The sequence below is a fragment of the Pan troglodytes genome, chromosome 2 (assembly GCF_028858775.2).
Source record: "Pan troglodytes isolate AG18354 chromosome 2, NHGRI_mPanTro3-v2.0_pri, whole genome shotgun sequence".
NCBI lineage: Eukaryota > Metazoa > Chordata > Mammalia > Primates > Hominidae > Pan > Pan troglodytes.
In genome coordinates, this window is record NC_086015.1 from 155,622,041 (window position 1) to 155,647,324 (window position 25,284).

Consider the following 25,284-nt stretch of genomic DNA (forward strand, 5'->3'; position numbering starts at 1 on the left):
GAGCTATTTATGACAAACCCATAGCCAATATCATACTGAATGGGCAAAAGCTGGAAGTATTCCCTTTGAAAACTGGCACAAGACAAGGATTCCCTCCCTCACCACTCCTATTCAACATAGTGTTGGAAGTTCTGGCCAGGGCAATCAGGCAAGAGAAATAAATGATATTCAGGTAGGAAGAGAGGAAGTCAAATTGTTTCTGTTTGCAGATGACATGATTGTATATTTACAAAACCCCATCATCTCAGCCCCAAAACTCCTTAAGCTGATAACCTACTTCAGCAGTCTCAGGATACAAAATCAATGTGCAAAAATCACAAGCATTCCTGTACACCAATAATAGACAAACAGAGAGCCAAATCATGAGTGAACTCCCATTCACAATTGCTACAAAGAGAATAAATTACCTATGGATATAATTTACGAGGGATATGAAGGACCTCTTCAGGGAGAACAACAAACCACTGCTCAAGGAAATAAGAGAGGACACAAACAAATGGAAAAACATTCCATGCACATGGATAGAAAGAATCAATATCATGAAAATGGCCATACTGTCCAAAGTAATTTATAGATTCAATGGTATTCCCATCAAGCTACCATTGACTTTCTTCACAGAATTAGAAAAAAAAAAACTACTTTAAATTTCATATGGAACCAAAAACCAGCCTGTATAGCCAAGACAATCCTAAGCGAAAAGAACAAAGCTGGAGGCATCACACTACCTGACTTCATACTACAAGGCTACAGTAACCAAAACAGCATAGTACTGGTACCAAAACAGATATATAGACTATTGGAACAGAACAGAGGCCTCAGAAATCACACCACACATCTACCACCATTTGATCTTTGACAAACCTGACAAAAGCAATGGGGAAAGGATTCTGTATATAATACATGGTGTTGGGAAAACTGGCTAGCCATATGCAGAAAACTGAAACTGGACCCCTTTCTTGCACCTTATACGAAAATTAAGATGGATTAAAGACTTAAATGTAAGACCCAAAACCATAAAAAGAAGACCAAGGCACTACCATTCAGGACATAGGCATGGGCAAAAACTTCATGACTAAAACACCAAAAGCAATGGCAACAAAAGCCAAAATTGACAAATGGGATCTAATTAAACTAAAGAGCTTCTGCACAGCAAAAGAAACTATCATCAGAGTGAACAGGCAACCTACAGAACGGGAGAAGATTTTTGCAATCATCCATCTGACCAAGGGCTAATATCCAGAATCTACAAATAACTTAAACAAATTTACAAGAAAAAAAAAAACCATCAACAAGTGGGCAAAGGATATGAACAGACACTTCTCAAAAGAAGACATTTATGTGGCCAACAAATGTATGAAAAAAAGCTCATCATCGGTGGTCATTAGAGAAATGCAAATCAGGGTCCGGGCGTGGTGGCTCACGCCTGTAATCCGAGCACTTTGGGAGGCCAGGGCAGCCGAGATCAAGACCATCCTGGTTAACACAGTGAAACCCTGTCTCTACTAAAGATACAAAAAATTAGCCGGGCATGGTGGCACACACCTGTAGTCCCAGCTATTCAGGAGGCTGAGGCAAGAGAATTGCTTGAACCTGGGAGGCGGAGGTTGCAGTGACCCGAGATCATGCCACTGCACTCCAGCCTGGGTAACAGAGAGAGGATCTGTCTCAGAAAAAAAAAAAAAAAAAGAAAGAAATGCAAATCAAAACCACAATGAGATAGCATCTCACGCCAGTTAGAATGGCAATCATTAGAAAGTCGGGGAACAACAGATGCTGATGAAGATGTGGAGAAATAGGAATGCTTTTACACTGTTGGGAGTGTAAACTAGTTCAACCATGTGGAAGACAGTATGGCAATTCCTGAAGGATCTAGAACTAGAAATAACATTTGACCCAGCAATCCCATTACTGGGTATATACTCAGTTTTGTAAATCATTCTACTATAAAGACACATGCACACGTATGTTTATTGCAGCACAATTCACAATAGCAATGACTTGGAACCAACCCAAATGTCCATCAATGATAGACTGGATAAAGAAAATGTGGCACATATACACCATGGAATACTATGCAGCCATAGGAAAGAATGAGTTCCTGTCCTTTTCAGGGACATGGATGAAGCTGGAAACCATCATTCTCAGCAAACTAACAACAGGAGCAGAAAACCAAACATCTCATGTTCTCATAAGTGGGAGTTGAGCAATGAGAACATATGGGCACAGGGAGGGGAACATCACACACTGGGGCCTCCTGGGGGTTGTGGGGCAAGGTGGGGGATAGCATTAGGAGAAATACCTAATGTAGATGACGGGTTGATGAGTGCAGCAAACCACCATGTCCATGTCACATGTATGCCCATGTAACAAACCTGCACGTTCTGCACATGTATCCCAGAATTTAAAGTACAATAAAAATCAAAAGTAATCAAAAAAATAAACAAAACTTCTAGATTCTTTTTCCGAATTATTATTTTTACTTTGTCACATACTGTCTGGTGCAAATTTTGTCTAATGAAAAATTGGTACATAATTTAACCAAAAATAGGCTGTATATCATGGCTTGCAACCTGGAGACCTCTGGTAGATTTCTTTAGTGCATCCCAGCCAAGTGTCCTTCAGAAATTCTGTTGTTGCCAGGCTCTCTTCATTGCCCTCAAAGAGCTCTACATAAGCAGTGGTTATAAAGAGCTTTGCATGATATCTGGAGTTTCTCTAGTAATGGTCTCATGTGCCTTTACCTGTGATCCCATGGTTAACCTTGGCTATCTATAATTTGTGATGGCAGCTATTCTTTGGGTAAACAAATTAGCTATCTCAAGGTCCATAATTTGTGTAGAAATCCTGTGCATTACATGAACTTTGAAATAGCCTAGGAATAGAGAAATTCAGTTTCTGGTTTTAGCTAATGTCTTGAGAGCTTCTTTGCTGCTTCTGTAACCTAGATAGACTTTGCTGTCACGTCATGTTCCAAGCATTTGTTGCCATTCAGATGCAGAATGCTTTGAAGTCATCATTTGTCATTCTTCCAGGAACACCTAGAATTCTTAAATAGTTTTTTGGTTCTTTACTTTCCACTTTATCCAGGTAATGGTTGAGATAAGGCACTTTATCCCAGAGTGTTTCTGGTAAAATGTTTCCATGTCAGTTTCTCTGAGTAGTCTTTCATCCATCCTGCTGTTGTTACTGCCTGTTTCCATTAAGGAGCCTGTGAATCCTCAAGCAGCCTGAGAGAATGGGTCCTGGATTTTAGGAACTAGGCCATGTCTGGTTGATACCTTTCTATTAGGAAGGCCAGAGTGTTCTTTATTTAAGTGTTTGTTATTTCAGTAAAACTGGATTGAAGGATAAAGTGAAACTAAGAATGAAGGAGGTACTCATTGATTTATCCAGTTACAAGTCAGTCTAGGAGCAAAGTTATAACAGTATCTCTTATTTTATTCATCATTTGCTACCCTTTTTTTAAAGATAGAGGGTCTTGCTTTGTCACCCAGGCTAGAATGCAGTGGTGCAGTCGTAGCATACTGTAAGTTCACGCTCCTGGGCTCAAGTGATTCTCCTGCCTCAGCCTCACGAAGTGCTGGGATCATAGGCCAGACCCACTGTGCCTGGCCCTGCTTTCTTAGAAAAAAAGAACTTTATAATATGAATTTGTTGATAACTCCTGTTAGCTTTTGGCACTGTTTATATTCAAAATAGTTCACTGAGACTAGTTACAGGGTTACGCCTACCCAGAAACATGCTTTCATATACCTTGATTATGTGTGCTTTTTAAAAAAAAATTTTTTTATATTAAAAACATTTTTAAAATAAAAATTTTAAAAATTTTAAAAAATATTTAAAAATTTAAAAAAAATTTTTAAATATTTTATTGCTTTATATACATACATAAAATCTAGAAAAATATGACTTAAAATTTGTGATCTGTGAATTTCATCTGATATTGATTACATATTATTTGTTACATATACTCCCTCTATTTTTTTTAAAATCTCAAACATTGCAAAACAAACAGTGTTCACATGGTGTTTTAAGATAAATATCAGCCCCTGTGATATTTGCAGCATTACAGCATGGTAACTACATTACTGAAACTTAGAAAGCTTAATATAAAAAATTGCAAAACAAAAGGAAAAAATAAACTTTGGACAGGTATATTAGAGATAGTAATTATTGAATTTTGAGGTAAAGAAAGAAACAATCACTTTTATTTCACATTCAAGTATATATTCTAAAGAATATTTAATGTATTTGCTTGTTTCTATGGCAGAGAAAAGCAGCAAATCCATTAGTATATATGTTAAGTAAATGTTTGTAGAAGATCTGTATAGATGCTAAACGCAGCGTATACATAACGTGAACAAGACATAAAGCAAAAGTCTGCCCTCTAGGAGCCTCCAGTCTTGTCAGACTAGAGGAGATATTCAGGTAAACACTGGCAGTGGTATATGCTGATTCGAGTAATTAGGAGTTCGTGGGAACAGAGGGTAAGAAAAACCCCTTTATAGTTAGAGATGTAGATGGATCAAGAGAAACTTACCTAAAGAGTCCTAATTCTTGAAGCACAATTAGGAATTAAACAGATTGCCTAGGCACAGGTAGCATTCAATGTGGAGGATAAACCATGTTTAAAAGAAAAGAGCTATAAGGGAACATGTATCCTTAGAGACCTTACTTACAGTCAGAAAAATGTACCTATATCTGTAGAAAACCACATAGTGTGTGGAACCAGAATCACCTAGGAGCTTTCAAAAAATACTGCCACTTACCAGAGATTCTGACGAGTGAGGAGTGGCCAGGGCATTCACGGTTTAAAAGTCCTCCGGATGATTTTAATGGACACCTGGTTCATTGTGTGAAAACTATCAGAACCACTTGGAATCAGACATACCTGTGGTGACATCTTAGGCCTTTGATTCACTCATTTGTGTCTATAGACACATAATCTTTGTGAGCCTTTTTCCTTATCTGCAAAAATGGGGCTAATACCCACTTCAGAAGGCTGCAATTCACTCATTCATTCATTCACTCAAGTACTAATTCAACAGGCATTTATTGAGCACCTACTGTGTGCCAGGCATTGTTCCAGGCTCTGGAGATTTAGTAGGGAACTAAACAGATCTCTTCTGATCTGTACCCCTCAAAAAACACAAAAGAAAAGAAAATTACCAAGGGAATTTATACTCTACTGTTGTAAGGATTAAATACAATAAATAGCACAGATAAAGCACTCAGCATGATGCTGACACACAATAAATAAGGAATTACTACTAATAATCATGTTTGCATAGTTAACTGGGGTCATAATATGAAATTAACACTTTGATTTATAATGAAGTCTGATTACCTTAATGGAATCAATGTCTGATTTAAAACAAACGAGTGATTAACCCATAAACAGCACCAGAATTAGTAAGTTTGTACTTTGTTTTTCTCTGGTGAGGATGTTCATTGGCAAAAGGCAATTATAAACCAAACTTTCTTATGTCTTTCAGGAACAGAGATACTTACAAATCATTATCACAAGAATATAGTCAGTATGAAATATACCAATTACATTGTTATATGTTATCCTTCAGAGAAAACAGGATGCCACTTGATAACAACATTGCATTAATATCTGTCTTTGAGATTCTGCTGAACCCCCTGCAGGTTAGCTTTTGGAATAGAAAACTGGTAGTAGTGCAGGTCAAGTGCTTTCCTAATCCGATTTCTCTGATTAGGGCACTCTCTGATGGGGCTAGCAGTGACCTATCTTCAACATGGCGCTCCTTGAAAAAACAATATAACTAAAGTGATGTAACAAATTTACAAAAATTTAAAATAAATGAAGGAATGGTGTGTGTTTGTGTGTGTGTGTGTCTGTCTGTCTGTCTTTTGGAATCAAGTTTCAAAGTATAAAGCTATTGTTATTGATTGTCTGCCTGTTCAGCAAATAGCTCTACTTATCGAAAGAGGGAACAATTTGAGATAGTGCTTGCTTGAATAGTTGATGTTTCACATTTTTAAAAGCTCCTACCGACTTTACTTGGGGACAGTGCCCTAAAATTGTTCAGATTTGAATTTGCTCTGCTGAATTAAAGTGAAAGATCAATTCTCTTGATGACTCTATAGAAACAACTCAGGAAAGATTATTGCCAGTTATTAAAAGCAGTATTTTTACATAATAAAAGTATTATTCTGCCTGTAATGTGCAACAGCTGCATCATATGCATTTTTAGATTTCCAGTGTATTTTATTTGACGAGATTTTAGAGAGCTGAGTTTTATTAGCCTCTGGTCTCATTTTATTAAAATAAAAATTGCTTTTTCTTCCAAAAACATTTTTAAATTTGACCTTTGCTTTTAAATAATTATAGTAGATTATGTGCAATAATATAAACATCTCAATAACTTTCTGAAGTATACATTAAAAATGCACTATCTGAAAATACATGTTTATTCATAGTAAAAGAATGCAAAGAGGAATGATAATGAATAGCTTCTATTGTCCATTTGCTAAACTAGTCTGTTAGTCCCCTGACATAGACTCTTTTAGTCTTCTATGCTAAATTTCTTATAATTCTTAAATGACTAATATAGAAATTAGGGTGCTGGTCTGGCTGGATTTTCATATGCAATCTGACAATGTATAACAAAGTACAAGTTTAACCTGAATATCCTTGAATAGAAATCCAAGTTCAACATATATTCAGTATACAATCAATCCTTGTCCTGCTGTCACCTGGGCAGAGAGTGGACAGTGGCACAGCATTAAGTCGGCTGCGGCTCAGGGAAGTGTTGGTGGACAGAGAATGCCCTAGGCCCTAGTTTCTGACAGCTTGTTGATAAGATTTGGAATGCACAGATAGTTCTTGTTGTCTGCAGGTTGCTGCTTTGTGCTGGGAGGGGTTGGGGATTAGAGGTGCTACTTGAGGGCACTTCATCAGGCAAGAGCCATCGACCTGGCAGAGCAGCTAAACATGGCATTCAAACCAACATGTTCAGAGGCATAATTATTTTAAGTTGAAATGGTATAATCTATATTGTATTGTTTCTTCTCAATGAATCACATTAGGTATTACATATTCTGTTTTTTCATATTTTTGTTAGTAAAAATGTATAGCTAAATGCAAAGAGTTTGTTTCCCAAGCAATTTTTGAGGTCAACGGAAGAGTTCCCTAAGAAAGGCCTTCTTAACATTGATAGTATTGACTTTTGGGGCTGGATAATTCTTTGTTGCGAGGGGCTGTCTTGTATGTTGTAGGACACTTAGCAGCATCCCTGGCTTCCATCCATTGAATATAATAGTTCCCCTCCAGCTGTGACAACCAAAAATGTCTTTGGACATTGCCAGGTGTCTCCTGAGAGGCAAAATAACTCAGTTGAAAACCACTGCCCTAAGAAAAAGGGAATACTTGAAATTCATTTTATTTTTCTAAATATAGAATCAGGGCCAGAGTGAATAGAGGATATATTTTATTTTTTAACATATTTCTTTTGTACTATGAGAATTACATTTGTAATATATACCTTATATTGCAAAAAGTTTTACTACAGAGATCTCTTGAATACTACATATATTCAGATATCATGTAACTTCTTATTCCTGTCAGATGGCAGAATTAGTTATTAATACATTCTAATGTCTCTTTTATTCTAAAAAGTGTTCTATAATTCTGTTCATTACTGCTGAGTAAAGAAAATAAATTGTTAAATATTACCTTAAAGAACAGCATCCGTTTTGCCTACAAGCTTTTGTGTTTCAGAAACAAACATTATTACACGAAGCATTAAACTTCAAGAATTAGAATTGAGACTCTATTAGGAAGTTAAAAATGTACTATGAATAAGGTGTGAAATTGTGTTCTGTTATACTTTAAATACTAGAAAAACAAATTGTTAGATTTCAGGTAAATTAATGCTATTCAAGAACAAATATATTTTATGATGTGCAAGTTAGCATATCAACAAATAGAAACAATCCTTATATATCCACGAAAGCATTTCTGGAAGAAATTCTGTCTTGTAGCAGTTTATTCAGTGCTGCCATATGTATTTCCTTGACCAATCATGTAGCATTTCTTTAGTAGCAGTTCTACTTCAGACTTCACATTTCAGACTTGTTTTCCCCTAGTAAGGTGTGATAGGCTAGTGGAACACTTATAATTTCCCCCAGGAAAACCATCATCAAGTAAATATACCAAACACTTTATCTTATGTGCTCAAAAGGCAAGGTGTCATCATCACCTTTCACATACCCCATGAGATTTATTTACAGCTTACATTGACTGTGAAACTCTTTTATCCCCTGGGAGTACTACTTTATTTATTCCAGATAATAGGACACTTGCAACCTATTAACAGTTGTAAACAGGTCTTTCAAGTACATCTGACATAGCAATTACAAAATGTATTTCTTAGACAAATATCTAGAATTAAATCAGGACAAAGATGAAGATTAGATGACCACAAGAAGTTTCTGCATAATTTATCTATTTTTCAAAAAAAATTACAAGTATTATAGACCCTCAGCTACAAAATTGCAGTGAATAATTTAATGGATATTTTACGTATTATATTTTAGAAAAACATTGATTTGATGAATGTTTATTTAATAAAACAGCCTTACCCTAAATGATAGTAAATGAACACAGGATTAAAGGGAAGGAGGGAAGGAAGGAAGAATGGATAGATGGATGGAGGACAAATGTATAATTAAGAATATCAACTTTGAGCTGAGACCTGCATGTTAAATTTTGCTTTTATTTTATTTTTCAGCCAATGTTTTCAGTTGCACCAAGCTTAGCCACCAATGCATCAGCAGCCGCCTTTAATCCCTATCTGGGACCTGTTTCTCCAAGCCTGGTCCCGGCAGAGATCTTGCCGACTGCACCAATGTTGGTTACAGGGAATCCGGGTGTCCCTGTACCTGCAGCTGCTGCAGCTGCTGCACAGAAATTAATGCGAACAGACAGACTTGAGGTAGGAATGACTAGTTGGTGTCTTTATATACTACATTCTAATTCTCAAAGTGTGGTTTTTTGTTTGTTTGTGTGTTTCCATGGCCAAAAGGTTGTAAAAATTTTAAAACAGAGATTTTGGCTTAGGGTTTGGAACATTTTACTAGAGTATAGATAATGCTGTATTTGATTAATGTAACGTTTATAAAGGCTACAACATCCATGTTTAGAATAGTGGATAAGAGGTTGGACGCTAAAGTCACATTGCCTGGTTACATCACTGTACCTCAATTTCCTCATCTTTAAAACGGCGCTTACCTCAAAGAGTTAGGGGAATATCTGGCACATAGCAAATGCCTCCTGAATGTTTGTTGTTGTTGTTGCAGCTATCAAGAATAACAAATATTATCAATCCCCTAAAAATTGTTCTCATAAAGATTAACAAATATTAGTGTCTATAAAACATTTTACAATTTATTATTGCAAGTTTCCTCATAAGCTGTACAATATTTTGGTTGAAGTAGAAAGAAAACTTTGTTTATGAAGTGTGCTCTCATAAAAGTTTTTTGCATAATCCTCTAAGTTCTAGAGTAAAGGATGATCAGATGTGTGGGCCCTGCTGTTGGTACATGAAAAAGATATTAAAGTTTTAAATCTTATTTCAAAGTGGTTGTTCAGAATTTCAGCATGACTGTGAATTAATGAATTTGGTAAACTATAGATGTAGAGAAAAAGTGACAGCATCAAATGTACACTGAAGGTACAAACGTGTCATTCATTGAACCCACCTAAAGAACAAAATGAGCTTTTCCTCTTTTCCCTGGTGAGGATGAGGCAATATATTTTTTTAACTTGCATTTTAGGTTCAGGAGTACATGTGCAGGTTTTTATATAGGTAAACTTCATATCATGAGGGTTTGGTGTAGAGATTATTTCATCACCCAGATAATAAGCGCAATACCCAATAGGTATTTTTTCTGATTCTCTCCCCTCTCCCACCATCCACCCTCAAATAGGCCCTAACATCTGTTATTTCCCTCTTTGTGTCCATGAGGTCTCATCATTTAGCCCCCACTTACAAGTGAGAACATGTGGTTATGTGGTTTCCTGTTTCTGTATTAGTTTGCTTAGGATAATGGCCTCCAGCGCAATCTATGTTGCTGCAAAGGACATGATCTTATTCTTTTTTATGTCTGCATAGTATTCCGTGGTGTATATGTACCACATTTTCTTTATCCAGGCTACTATTGATGGGCACTTAAGTTGATTCTATGTTTTGCTATTGTGAATAGTGCTGCAGTGAATATACACGTGTGTGTCTTTATGGTAGAATGATTTATATTCCTTTGGGTATATACCCAGTAATGGGATTACTGGGTCCAATGGTATTTCTGTTTTTAGGTCTTTGAGGAATTGCCACACTGTGTTCCACAATGGTTGAATTAATTTGCACTCCTACCAGCAGTGTATAATTGTTTCTTTTTCTTTGCAACCTTGTCAACATTCATTATTTTTTGACTTTTTAATAATAGACGTTTTAACTGGTGTGAGATGGTATCTAGTGGTTTTGATTTGCATTTCTCTAATGATTAGTGATAATGGGAATTTTTCATATGCTTGTTGGCCACATGTATATCTTTCTTTGAAAAGCATCTGTTTATATCCTTCACCCACTTTGTAATAGGGTTGTTTGTTTTTTGCTCGTAAATTTAAGTTCCTTACAGATTCTAGATATTAGACCTTTGTGGGATGCATAGTTTGTAAATATTTTCTCCCATTCTGTAGGCTGTTTACTCTGTTGATGGTTTCTTTTGCTGTGTAGAAGCTCTTTAGTTTAATTAGATACCATTTTTCCATTTTTGTTTTTGTTGTGATTGCTTTTGGCATATTTGTCATGAAATCTTTGCCAGGTCCTATGTCAAGAATGGTGTTTCCTAGGTTATCTTCCAGGGTTTTTATAGTTTTGGGTTTTACATTTAAGCCTTTAATCCGTCTTGAGTTGATTTTTGTATATGGTGTAAGGAGGGGGTCCAATTTCAATCTTCTGTGTATGGCTAGCCAGTTATCCTAGCACCATTTATTGAATAGGGAGTCCTTTCCTCATTGCTTGTTATTGTCAACTTTGTTGGAGATCAAATGGTTGCAGTGTGCTGCATTATTTCTGGGCTCTCTGTTCTGTTCCATTGGTCTGTGTGTCTTTTTTTGTACCAGTACCATGCTGTTTGGGTTACTGTAGCCTTGTAGTATAGTTTGAGTCAGGTAATCTGATGCCTCCAGCTTTGTTATTTTTGCTTAAGATTGCATTGGCTATCCAGGCTCTTTTTTTATTCCATATGAATTTTTAAATAGTTTTTTTTCTAATTCTGTGAAGAATGTCATTGGTAGTTGGACAGGAATAACATTGAATGTATAGCTTGCTTCAAGCAGTATGGCCATTTTAATGTTACTGATTCTTCCTATCCATGAGCATGGAATGTTTTTCAGTTTGTTATGTGTCATCCATGATTTCTTTGAGGAGTGTTTTGTCATTCTCATTTTAGAGAGCTTTCACCTCCCTGCTTAACTGTTATTCCTAAGTATTTTATTCTTTTTGTAGCAATTGTGAATGGGAATGCACTCCTGATTTGGCTCTTGGCTTGGATGTTGTTGGTTTATAGGAATGCTACTGATTTTTATACATTGATTTTGTGTCCTGCAACTTTGCTGAAGTTGTTTATCAGATCAAGGAGCTTTTGGGCCGAGACTATGGGGTTTTCTAAATAAAGAAACAAGTTGTCGGCAAACAGGGATAATTTGACTTCCTCTCTTCCTATTTGGATGCCTTTTATTTCCTCCTCCTGAGGATGAGGCAATACTTAGTGCTGATAAATTTTACTGAGAAACTGGCAAACTGAGGCTGTTGTATGAACATAATTGATTCTAATACTTTGTCAGCTTAGCAGGAATTTAGTTAATAAGCTGATTTATCATTTATTAACTTTTGTTGCATATATTACAAAGGCTGTCAGATTTTAGCATATTGACAATCATATACCAGACACATGCATCGCAGGTTTAATGCTCAAAACAATCTTATGAGGAAGATACTATTATTAATTCTCTTTTACAGGGAAATGATTTTAGGAGAAGAGATGTGAAGCAACTCTTTCTTGTTAGGTAGATACACCTGATACACCTGGATTTTTGAGTGATTTGTCATTACACAACTGTACTTGCTTATTAATTAACTAATGCTGTTTGCAGATGGATTAAGAGGAAACTTAAAAATTTTTAAATATCTGAAATTATTGGATCCTCAGCATGTGAAGCAGTTTTATTCCCCCAACCTTTCTAAAGCAAACCCTGAGTTCTTAATGCATAATTGTTGATTGATTAGTGGGATCCAAATAAGAAGTCTGAGATTAACTTTAATGAATTAATTATTAATAGATGATATTCAAAAAGCTGGTTATAACTCTTCTAATCCAATCCTGCCACATTCACAATTTCAGGTAGTTTGTTACTGGTTATATTTTATAGTGCTTAATTGAAATGAAGACTTTTGTCTTTGAGTTTTTTCTTTTTGTGAGGAGCTACTTAGTGTATTTTGTCTGTTTTCTTTTGCTGTAGTCAGCACAAACGGTTACGACTGCATCAACTGTCATTTCCCTTTTATCTGAATCCCGCTGATCTAAATGCTTGATTGTAGTGCAGCTTCCTGTCTTATTCTTGTTAACAGGATCTGATCCAGTGTCACAGTTACAACCTGTTAGGATACTGCAGTGTGAAGCTCAGAGGCTTATCTTTCTGCTCTGTGCTTGTGATTTTAGACAATCCTATCTGCAGGTTATTTCCTCGCATGCTAATTGCATTATGTATTGAAGTCTAAAAGACATGGCAATAAATGCACACGCTTATTTATTAATTGACCAAACGTTTGGTCATTTGGCATTTAAATGTATACTCTACTTCTTCCTTGTGAAATTCTGAAGCATATTTTTGAATGTTGAGTTCCTTCTGAGGTGAAAAATTTTCGGAATCAGTTAAACTATTGGCCAGTTCTTCTTGCCACTTCTTCCTCTCTTTTTACTGCAACTTGTTAGACAGTAAAGAAATTTAAAATACCATAGATTGTCAGCCTTCTGGTTCTTACATAATTGCTTAAAACTGACATCTTTACAGCACCCAGTGTGATACTACAGAAAAAAAATGTTAAATTGGAAAACAGGAATTCAAGAATTACTGCATGTGATGTTGCTAATTAGGTGAGTCAGCTTGGATCGGGATGCTCTTATTCTCTGGGCTTCATATTCCTCACATGTAAAATTAGGGGGTTGCACCAGATAATCTCTAAGGTCACTTCCAGTTAGAACATTCTAGGGACACTTAGGTCATTTTCTTGTTTTTAACACCAGCCACAAGCTACTGAAACATTTATTTTTAAAAATTATATACATATATCTATAAGCATATATTACATATATCACATATACACACAACATGAGATTTATATCAATATTCATATTATCCTTTCTTTACTGACTGTCTTTTAAAAGACTTTGTTGCCAAGTACTTTCTGTACTCCAAAATTCATACTTTTTTTTTTTTTTGACACCAAGTCTCACACTGTTGCCCAGGCTGGAATGCAGTGGCGCGATCTCAGCTCACTGCAACCTCCACCTCCCAGGTTCAAAGAATTCTTCTGCCTCAGCCTCCTGAGTAGCTGAGATTACAGATGTGTGCCACCATGCCCGGCTAATTTTTGTATTTTCAGTGGAGATGGGGTTTCACCATGTTTGCCAGGCTGGTCTCAGCAATTTCTTTCCATGATTATGTTAAGAAATTATTCAAATTTGTAGAGTCTAGGAAAGACTGAGTTTTTTAGCCATACCCCTGCTTTGCTACAAAGAGTTAGTAATTGGAGAAATCATTGTTTGACTTATTTTCAAGATGCACAGTAATTTTTTATGGTGCAAAAAGAATTCATGAATGCATTCATTCTCTCATTTACTGAACGATATTCAGTAGAAAACTGTTGAAAATATTTCAAGTAGAAGATGTGAGGAATGTCTTTGAAATGCTTTAATTCCTGTCTTATCAATGACAATAAAAGATCCACATGAGAATAGCGCCCAAACTCATGACTGATGCCCAGTAACTTGTTAAATGAATGGATAAATGAGTCAGTCAACCAGTTACTCAGGTAATTAAACACAGAAAGATACATCCCCTTATTCAGGACTCAGGGTAATCCCACAGAGTTACTAAAATATAAAAAATGTTTATCATGTGTTAACATTCTCCTTGGAAACATGTTTGCATTTTGAGCACTTCAGCTATAAAATATGGCATCTTGGTTATGCATCTAGACCTAAAGGAGTGGTTTTCATACTTTAATGAGATTAGAATCACTTGGGGTGATTGTTAAAAATGTAGGACCTCATCCCCAAAGATTGATTCAGTAGATCTGCAGTGGGGTTTGATAATATTTTTCACAGATCTGCCATGTGATTCTAAATGCAAATAGTTAAAAACACATGCACTAAAAGATACTAGCATCTCTTATTTAGGCTTCAACTTTTCATCGTTTACTTAATGTATTTGTAAATGATATGGTTTTTTGTGAACCTTAATTAAAAATCTGTCTCCTCAGATAAGTTGGTAAGAACACTGTGCACGGCATAGTGAAATACTTTAGGTAAACAATGATGACTGTTAAGGTAATTCATATTACATAGGTGTAATCCAATAAAAACCAGGGGACATGTATTCCAGACACTGATGAAAACATTAGATTGACATTTGGTTAGCTGCACCATTTTTACATCAGCAGTCTATATGAGAAAAGCATGAGTATTCCAGGAAAGGTGGGCAAACGACTTGGTTTCTGATAGTTTCAGTTCGCGTTTGCTTGTATTAAAATATAAAATAAATTATTCTTGGCTGAAAGTTTTATTCTGTGAGGTAATCATTACACAAGTTTCTAATTTGGGCCACTAATTGTTGTATGTTTCCATTACTTACACAGAAGAATCTAATAACCCTTTTCATATAGGCAGAAAAAAATATAATACCCATTGACTACAAAAAATAGAACGTTTAAAGCTAAATGAGGATTAGAATGACAGTGAAAACCATGCCTGTGTTGGGATTTTTTAGGTGTTTAGTGGATTTAACATGATGGGATAAAAGACTTTCTATTCAGAAAAGATTAGGAAAGAAGATGCTTTTAATAATGTAGGAAAGTCTTATCGGTAGGATTCTTTTAATTTTGCATTTTTGTAGAGGATGTTTGGCTACTGCTTGTGTGATTTTTTTTTAATATCTCCAGAAAATTGCCAAGAAACCTTAAGAGTTTTGCACATAGAGGTTTATGTAGGTTGTTTTTTTATATCTGTAATAAACTTTAGAATGGCTCTTAAAAATGTAGTCACATCTTCATTTAAACAATTTAATACACTGTGGCTCTGTCAATTATTAATCTATGTGAATAGAGTTTTGATGTGGTATAGAGTATAGTAATTGCTAGATTAAGAACAGTGGTTCACACCTGCAGTCCCAGCTACTTGAGAGACTTAGGTGGGAGGATCACTTGAGCAGGGAGGTTGAGGCTGCAGTGAACTGAGATTGCACCACTGCACTCCAGCCTGAGTGACAGAGGGAGACCCTATCTCAAGTAGTAATAATAATAATAATAATATAAATGAAATAAGGTAATGGCTAATTTGGTGTATTGACAAGCTTGTTTCAAAGTTGTGTCTATTTTCCTGTCCTGTTGGGTTTGCACAGTCATTCATGGGAATGAATAAATGACAATGTGGAAGTGGATTTAATGGTTCTGTCTTTGGTCATTCCTATTCAGATTTTATTTTATGTTTTTATAAGAGATCAAGTGGTAGATTCTTAGTTCTGTTACCTATAGAAGCATGCTTGTGTTTTCTGGCCTGAATAGTAATGATGGAGTCTGCCTTTTAGGCTTCAAAGAATGCTCCCATTTGATCCTAACAGAAATACTATGAGGTAGCTAAAGTAGGTGTCCTTTTCTTGAATTTTTTTGGAAGGAGAAAAATTGATCAAATATTTACAATTATTGAATAACCAAATGTATTAGTCCATTTTCACGCTGCTGATAAAGACATACCCAAGACTGGGCAATTTACGAAAAGAAAGAGGTTTATTGGACTTACAGTTCCACATGGCTAGGGAGACCTCACAATCATGGCGGAAGGCGGAAAGCACGTTTCGCATGGTGGCAGACAAGAAAAAAGGTTGCACAGGGACATAACCCTTTTAAAACCATCAGATGTCATGAGACTTATTACCTATCTTAAGAACAGCTCAGGAAAGATATGCCCCCATGATTCAATTACCTCCCACCGGGTCTGTCCCACAACATGTGGGAATTCAAGATGAGGTTTGGGTGGGGACACAGCCAAACCATATCACCAACTGAAACTAGAAATCACATCATCTGATATTTATCTAGGGATTTTAATTGTACAATAAATTGACTACAGTTACATTTACCTAATCACCAGAATTATGAGGATTACAAAGTAGATATTTTAATCCTTTTAAAATGAAAATAGAGATAATTTCTTTGCATTAAATTATAAACTCATGATCAGCGATGCTGTGGACACTTTGATCAAAGTGATTGATCAAAGTGATTATCCAGGATTACTTTTTAAAGTAATACTTAGAAAAATTTAGCTTGTTAGTTCCAGCTTAATAGAAAGTGAAGTCCATGCTGCTTATTGGTGAACATGTAGCTATATGTCTTTGAATACGTTTCTTAATATTGGCCATTAACTATTAAATTGACTTCTCAAAATGTTAAAATGGACAAAGTCCCTGTTTCTTGTTATAATTAGCTTTCTGTTCCTGCTTTTGATTGTTTTTCTCCAAGATGACTGAGTTAATTATACAAATATGGTGAACACAAAACATATTACCTCAAAGGGATATCTCCTTAAAGAATATGCAAATGACCCTCCACTTTTGAATAAATTCAAATATTGACATTAATCTCCTTAGAATCCCAGTGCTTTAACTTGAGAGCATTGCTGAGTTTAATACTACTTATAAAACTTACATTATTTTGACCATTTTGAAATATGTTTTTCATGTATTAAAAAATTAGAGATCAAATGACAGGATTATTCATATTATCCAGATTTGTATGGTGTGTTGTAAGCTATGCATTATTTTATTCAGTATTCATGACCTTTTAAATAGATGTTAATAGTGTTTTCATTGTGAAGATTCCTTAGCTAGTAAAGTGATAGGAACTGGAACTCCCAATTTTTGACTCCAAACCCTATTGTCTGTCCGCTATATTATTGCTATTTAGTTAACAAAAGAAGGTTTATTTAGAATTAATTTACATTTTCTTGGGAAATTTTCCTGATTATGTTTTCTTTTGATTATTTAAAGTTTATAATTATTCCATAGATATTTTTCTGGAAATAGAACTTAAATGTTTTCAGTGAATATCTTCATTGTCAAATCTTGCCTTAGTATTTGTAAAGTAAAAGGCTCATGTTGAATCACATTATATGTGTAGCTAAATAGATCTTATTGTTTTAATGCAGGTTTGAAAACCATTTATCAAACAATATTTTTTTTCTTTCGTGACAGAGTCTTGCTCTGTCACCCAGGCTGGAGTGCAGTGGCATGATCTTGGCTCACTGCGACCTCCACTTCCCGGGTTCAAGCAATTCTCGTGCCTCAGCCTCCTGAGTAGCTAGGATTACAGGTGCCTGCCACCATGCCCAGCTAATTTTTGTATTTTTAGTGGAGGTGAAGTTTCACCATGTTGGCCAGGCTGGTCTCGAACTCCTGTCCTCAAGTGATCCACCCACCTCAGCCTCCCAAAGTACTGGGATTACCAGCTTGAGGCACCGCGCCCAGTCAGAAAATATTTTTATGTGTTGACCCAGTACATACACATATACCGATAAATCTGTACATTTATCTGCCAAAAATAATGAAAAATGCCTATAGTTATGGATATATTCTTGGAATATTACTTGTAATATGGAAATACTGGAAATTATCTAGATATCCTCCAAAAGAGTTACCTGTATTATGTACACTATTTGATGAAATTTGATGCAGCCATCAAAAGTATTAACTCTGGAAATTATTTAGCAAAATGAGAAATGCTTATGCTGCATTGTTGAGCATAAAAGATCACCAAATAATAGCTATACTATAATTACAATTATTTTTAAAAATGTGTGCATACATACAGAAGACTGGATGAGAAGAGAAAAATGAACCACAATGTTGTTAGAATTTTCAGATTTAATTTTACATTCTGTGTTTCAAATTCTCTGTATGATAAATGTTATAATTTCTTATCCTGTTTTTAATTATGAGATTAAATTTGTGAAATGTTGTCAGTTATAATTTACTAATGTAATAGTATGTCTAAGAGATTTATTTTGGGTATCAGCATAGTCTAAAGTGTCCTTGAGTTTGTCAGAGAAACCAGATCAAACCCATATTGAGCAACCAAGGGATAGATCCCATTTTATTGATGATGTCTATTAGGGAAAATGTGTTTTAGAAGGTTTGGGAAGTTCATGTTCCCATAGGTACCCCACTATTCAGATGCATATCTAATGCTTGGTAAATTTCCAGTCCCACTGGCCTGTAACTCTCACCAGTACAAGTTTTCACAAGAGATTTTCTCTTCCTTATTTTTTCACAAGCAAGAATAATGTGAGAGTAGCTATTACAGTATGTTTCTGTCCTATTTCTTAGGAGAAACCGTAAGCTGTAAAAAAAATAAAAATATGAAAGAGTCAAACATGCATATTATGCAAAAGCAGTTGACTAAGTTTTTTTTAACCTCAGAAAAGGTTGGTTTTATGACACATTCTGAGCTACTTCTTAGTTATTAAGTCTGCTTAAATATTTTTAGAATTCTTTCTAAATGTTCCACAGGAGAGTAAAGAACATGAAATTATAATAAACCAATCCTTAACCTGTAGAAACCGCCGCCCCCCCCCCCACACACACACATGCAAATACATACACACAGAACCTAAATAAATTCAGGTCTTCTTTCTTGTTAATGCGGCAAAGAGTAACCTAAATTGGAAAAATAGAGTATTAGTTCCCTGCTGCCAATTCATTTTGAGCATATTCAAGAAAGCAGGAATTACTGAGGGAGCAAATAGCAGCTGAGAGAGATCACTTATAGACCTTCTGCAAGTTTCCTGTTTGGTGATGCCTACATTGACATAGACTTGCTTAAACAGAAAAGTAGCCCTTTCGTTTATGCAGTAGTATATATTTAGCATACACACACACACACACACACCCCCCCCCCACACACACACAACTTTTTATCATTATTTAATGTAGGCACATCACTCTTCCTGAGTATAGTGATGAGCCTCACATACAATAAATTTTGATTAGGTACTGGGTACTGTTTTAGCAAGCTCCATAGCTGATGCTAATGTTCAGCCAGAGAGGAGGATAATTATTCTCGGTAACAGCTTGATCATTTTTTGCTTTTAAGTTATAAATCTTGGTAATACTTTTTTTTCTTCTGTTCAATAAGATAAATATGCTAATAAAAAACCAGAATCTTGAATAACTTTTTAAGCCATTTTTGTGATCTTAATAACTGAGTGTAGCGGTGAATGACACTGGCTCATTGTATGTATTTGGAACACAAAACTTTAGCTAGGTTGAGGTTTCCAAGTAGTGCAAGATATCATTTATAATGCTCTTTTTTAAGATGTAGCATGGTACAGATTATAGTATCTCCTTCTTTAAGAAACACTTTCCTCAATAATAGGATATGAATATAATGTGGGAAAACACCCAGATTTAAATGCAATCATTGTATTTATACAAATCCAAGAAAACCTTTGCTTCCTAAGTCATAGTAGGGTTACAGTTTTTCTTTCTTGCTTAACTTCAAAATAAAGTGCTTAGTATCTGCGTTTGCTATTTGTGAAAAGATACTTGAACAATTAAAAACTGTTTCCTTGAAGCTTGAAGTAAGAGCACGAAAATATTAAAAGGACATTCTGTGTTTTAGATGGCCCTCTTGTGGTAAAAGGGTCAAAGTATCCTGAATGAAGACTGCTTTTAAATAGTAAGAGTCAAAATTGCGCAGATGAATTATTATAATGTTCTCGCCTTTTCCCTAAGATCTCTGTGGCAAAATTAACAGAATTAGCAAATATAAAACAAACAGACATAACAAAACCAATCTTTTTTTACTGCTTTATATAGCTACCAAGTGAATCTCTAAAGATCAAAAAAATAACTCCTGGAAACATTTTCATAAAAAGCTATCAAATTTGATTTTGTATATTTTTCACTTGGAAATAATTTTATATTTACACGAAAGTTGCAAAAATGGACCCAAGAGTTTCTGTCTATGCTTTACTGATCTAAATATTAATATCTTACATAACTGTAGAATCCCTCTTAAGACCAGAAAAATTAACATAGATATGCTGCTGTTTAACCAATCTACAGACTTTAATCAAATTTTACCAATTGTCCTCCCAATATTCTTTCTGTGACTCCAGGATCCTCCAGCTTGTGATAATATCTCAGTCTGTCTTGCATGACCTTGACACTTTGGAAGAGTACTAGTCGGTTATTAGTAAAATATCTTTCCATTCACTTCGTCTGATGTTTCATCTTGATTAAATTCAGGCAGTAATACCTCTACTGTGATTGTGTGCCCTTCTCATTGTATCATATCAATAGATACACAACGTCATTATGTCTCATTATTGGTGATACTAATTTTGATCACTTGGTTAAAGTGATGTTTTCCATGTTTCTTTACTGTGAAGTTATTATTTTTCCCTTTGCAATTAATAAGTGTATCAACACCATTTCAGATTGTATTTTTACCATAATTAACATTATACATGCATTTTCTTATGGACATTTATACTGAAATGGAGTTATAATTTGTAACTAAACTAGGAAATGCTGAAGTTACTTGTTGCCTTGGTTGAAAATCATTTTCCCCTTTCATCTATAGCCTTCTATCACCAGTCTTGCACTTTAAGTTAAAATCTTCAGAAAGCTTCTTCTTGTTCATGTTGACTAAACCTCATGTACTTAATGACCTCATAGGTATGTCGAGAGTACCAACGTGGCAATTGCAACAGAGGAGAAAATGATTGTCGGTTTGCTCATCCTGCTGACAGCACAATGATTGACACCAATGACAACACAGTCACTGTGTGTATGGATTACATCAAAGGGAGATGCTCTCGGGAAAAGTGCAAATACTTTCATCCCCCTGCACATTTGCAAGCCAAGATCAAGGCTGCCCAATACCAGGTCAACCAGGCTGCAGCTGCACAGGCTGCAGCCACCGCAGCTGCCATGGTGAGTAGAGATATCAGCTCTCTCCTTGTTAGCAGTCAGAAAAGCAAAGTGAGCAACTATATCTGACTACAAGCTATTCATTTATTAACCTTTTTAAAAAAAATTGCTGAAGATATGTTTGTTCAGGTATCCCAGACAATATATAAAGAAGTTACTTTCACAGAAGTGAGGGTAACTCCTCAAATGGTTCAGATTGCTCCTACTCTTGGCCTAACTCTTAATCTGTCTTATTCTGGATGTAGGGTTTCTGAAATCTCTGCTTTGTAAAGAACCACCTGTCTCCTTTTCAACTTAACGATATTGCCATTTTCAGTCTTCTTATTTCTGTGTGCCATCTAATCAGCCATTGTTTTCCTTTGGTGTGTTCTTTTGCACATCAAGGCTCTTCTTTACATATATCTTGCTTTTAACAATAACATGATCTGGAACTATTTAGGAGAATTGTTCAACAAAATTGTTCTTAGAATTAGCTACAGGATTTTGAGTAGTATACTATCTAGATTGTCTGAAATAATATTGTGGCATAAACATAATAGTAACACTAGAGAAGCTTGACTATGCCATTATATAGAAAGGAGAGAGACAGCAGTACTCAAGGAGTTAGAAATTGGATCATTAAGAATAGCTACTAAACTATATTCTCAAGGTAAATTTTAATGTGATCTAGTAGCTGATTTTAATGAGCCCATTCTTTGTTCTTTGCTTACCTGTTTTAATGTTGTCATTTTTTTTACATAAATATATGACTTAAATCAATGAAATACTCATTTTAAAAGTCACTGTGTAGTATTTCATAACACAGTGAAATAATCACGAGAGAGATCTTTTCTGTGTTTATGGATACTTGAGCAAAAATACAGAAGGCAGACTCTCTCCTCCTCTCTTCCTTTCACTCTTTTTTTTTTTCTGTTAGAGTATCTTGTTTGTAATTAACTACAAAGAGGAGTTATCCTCCCAATAACAACTCAGTAGTGCCTTTATTGTGCATGCTTAGTCTTGTTATTCGTTGTATATGGCATTCCGATGATTTGTTTTTTTATTTGTTTTTTCTCACCTACCCAAAAATGCACTGCTGCCCCCATGATGCACCTCTGCTTGCTGTTTATGTTAATGCGCTTGAACCCCACTGGCCCATTGCCATCATGTGCTCGCTGCCTGCTAATTAAGACTCAGTCGGCTGTCAAATCACTGAAGCGACCCCTCGAGGCAACCTTTGACCTGGTACTATGACCTTTCACCTTTTAGCTTGGCATGTAGCTTTATTGTAGATACAAGTTTTTTTTTTTTAATCAACTTTAAAATATATATCCTTTTTTCTGTTATAGAGTTGTAAAGTACAATGAAAAAACTGAGTGTGGTTTCCTGACAAAATTAGTAGAAAGACTATAATCTAAGTACATAGATGGATATCATACAATAAAAGATTCTGAAAGCCCAGCAGCCCACATTCAGTTTAACTACATTGTAGAATGTTCTGAAGAAATAGTCGGAGGACATAGAGTGTATTTTTGACTGTATATTTATGTACCTGTTTGGTTAGCATGGCTTTAGTGGTAGAATTATTTACATTTTAATATTTATAGTTCAGTATTTAAGGAAAAAAACTTGCATGCTCTGGGACATTTGCATGTCTAGGTAGATCTCGGGGGAGGAGCAGAGTGGGTTAGTTTTTATTTTATCTGTTTCAGTCACTCTGTACAATTAACTATTAACATTGCTTATACTTGTCAATCCTCATGGAGCTCGCAGTGCGGCTTTTCTTCTTTTCCCAAATCAATGGCTTCTCACAGAAAGCCTGAAGCATTATGGGACATAAAGCACTTTAACACATTATAACATGTGCTCTTGTACTAGTGAGATTTTGTTTTGGACAAAAATAATGCTTCCTTTAAAGCTTTTATCTTGCTTTTTTTTTTTTTTTCCTCCTTAATTTTTTGTTCATTGGATTTTTTCCCTTGGGTAGTTAAGTGCTCTGCTGCTTGCTTGCTCATGCTTCCTAACAATTTTAGCCTTCGACTGATTTTTCTTTTTTCTTTTTCTCTTTTTACTGGTATTTGTTTTTTATACTCATTCACTAAACAGGGAATTCCTCAAGCTGTACTTCCCCCATTACCAAAGAGGCCTGCTCTTGAAAAAACCAACGGTGCCACTGCAGTCTTTAACACTGGTATTTTCCAATACCAACAGGCTCTAGCCAACATGCAGTTACAACAGCATACAGCATTTCTCCCACCAGGTAAGGGGTGGGGTTTCTTAATAAATGAATCTGATGATCTACAGAGAGTCCTACTGTTAGAGCAGATAAACCACACCCCAAGTTTGTTTGTAATTATAGATGAGGTGTCAGGTAAGGTGGTCAATGATGGAAACTTATCTGAGGTATCTCATGTGGTTTTCCTTAAAAACTAAGGATTGTAGCTTAATGAAATGTGGATTAAAGATCAGTGGTATTTTATATATTTATTTGTGTTTGTGTAATTTGGAAATGAAATATAGTTCTCTTTTTTTCTCTTTCCTCAACACTTATATATGTCTGTCAAGCTATTTTATGATATTTTCTTGCTGTAAGACCCCTTTGCCTTCATTATTCCATAGAGTTAATTTAAATTATATAAAACAGCACTTTCAGTTTTGATTTTTATTTTTCAGCCTTTTTGTTTTCAAGGTCAAGAATGAAAACAACTATGCATTCTAGAGCTCTTGAAAAGGGCTCTTATTGGCATCAATCAGTACACTGTTTAAAATTATGACTGTTCCTAAGCTAATATTGAAATAACCCTAAGTGCTCAGCAATGTTTAATTTATTATGGAGTTCTACATTTGTGGTTTCAGCTTATTTTCAATTTGGTAACGTATACATAATCTAGAATTATTCACACAGATTGCAAAGTTTAAAACACAGACTAGCTACTCATTTAATTACCTGGAAATTTACTCTTTTTATTCACTCTGAACTTACTTCAGAAAATACATATAAGCTCATTATTATCTGGAATTTTACTAACCAGAAACTCAAATCTCACTTTCCTCTTTATCACTTCACCCTTATTTTCAGAATACCATGGTTTTAGAGACTTACTTAATAAAATTATTTTATTAATTAAATTAATGAGTAGATATATATGTCAAAAATCCAGCTCCCAATTTTATATTAGACTATACTGGCAGTATTTACAGTGTATTAGGTTCATAATGCTATAAGAGAATGTGAATTTATTTTTGATTCACAAAATAAATTATATGAGCTTTTAATACTAACCATAAGTTTTATACAGTACATCTTCGAAAATCAGTCATCCATATGTAAAATAAATATGAAGTAACAATTAACTACAATATTCCACTAGCTGAAATAGCCAGTGCCCCAGACACGTGGATAAAATGATATTTGTACTTGTGAAATAGTGTCTTTCAAATTGCAGTTTGCCCATATTGGAACAAAAACTAAATCATTTTGACCTGCAGCCTCACATTTCTCTTATGTTTTGTAATATTATAACTTTCTTCTCAACATGCATAGTTTTTCAGAAATTAATCTTTTTGCTCTTGTGCAAGTTGCTGTGTCCCTAGATTTTCTCTGCCCCCAACAAACAATCCATCAGTTTTTCTATAGTCAGATGAGCAAAGTTTCAAGGGATTATATGTAACTATCATAATCTCTTTGAAGAAATTAAAACTTATTTTTGTCAGTTTATTTTATTGGCTAAAACATTACCATGAGAAATGACCGTTTCAGCTAGACCAGAGGTAGTGAGTTATCTCAATAGATTGTTTACAGTCAGTTACAGATTGAACTCCTCGTTCTACTCATTGCTGTCTTCTCACTGCTGCACTTGACTAGTCTTAAAAAATATGATAGTTTCTCTACAAAGTCTAAAAAACAAATCTGTGCTATTTAAAGAAAGCTGAAAAAATCTGTTTTATCAAATAGGTTTCACATTAGTTTTTTCAACAACACTCAAATGACTATAGTTTTTTTT

General features: G+C 35.1%; 1 protein-coding gene across 50 annotated transcripts in view; it reads left to right on the forward strand.

The window, feature by feature from the left end:
* MBNL1 (muscleblind like splicing regulator 1) overlaps positions 1–25,284 on the forward strand; it is a 224,368-nt gene that overhangs the window by 183,000 nt on the left and 16,084 nt on the right. For 30 of the 50 annotated variants that reach the window (XR_010155360.1, XR_010155361.1, XM_063806320.1 and 27 more), the window contains 3 exons: positions 8,760–8,963; positions 21,047–21,304; positions 23,387–23,540. Coding sequence is in view for 45 of the 50 variants with exons in the window: in XM_063806320.1 (XP_063662390.1) it covers positions 8,760–8,963; positions 21,047–21,304; positions 23,387–23,540 (616 nt within the window). In the remaining 5 variants the exon portion in view is untranslated. Of the gene's footprint in view, positions 1–8,759; positions 8,964–21,046; positions 21,305–22,471; positions 22,526–23,386; positions 23,541–25,284 lie in introns of all 50 variants that reach the window. The other 20 variants (XR_010155357.1, XR_010155358.1, XR_010155359.1 and 17 more) reach the window with 1 other exon arrangement.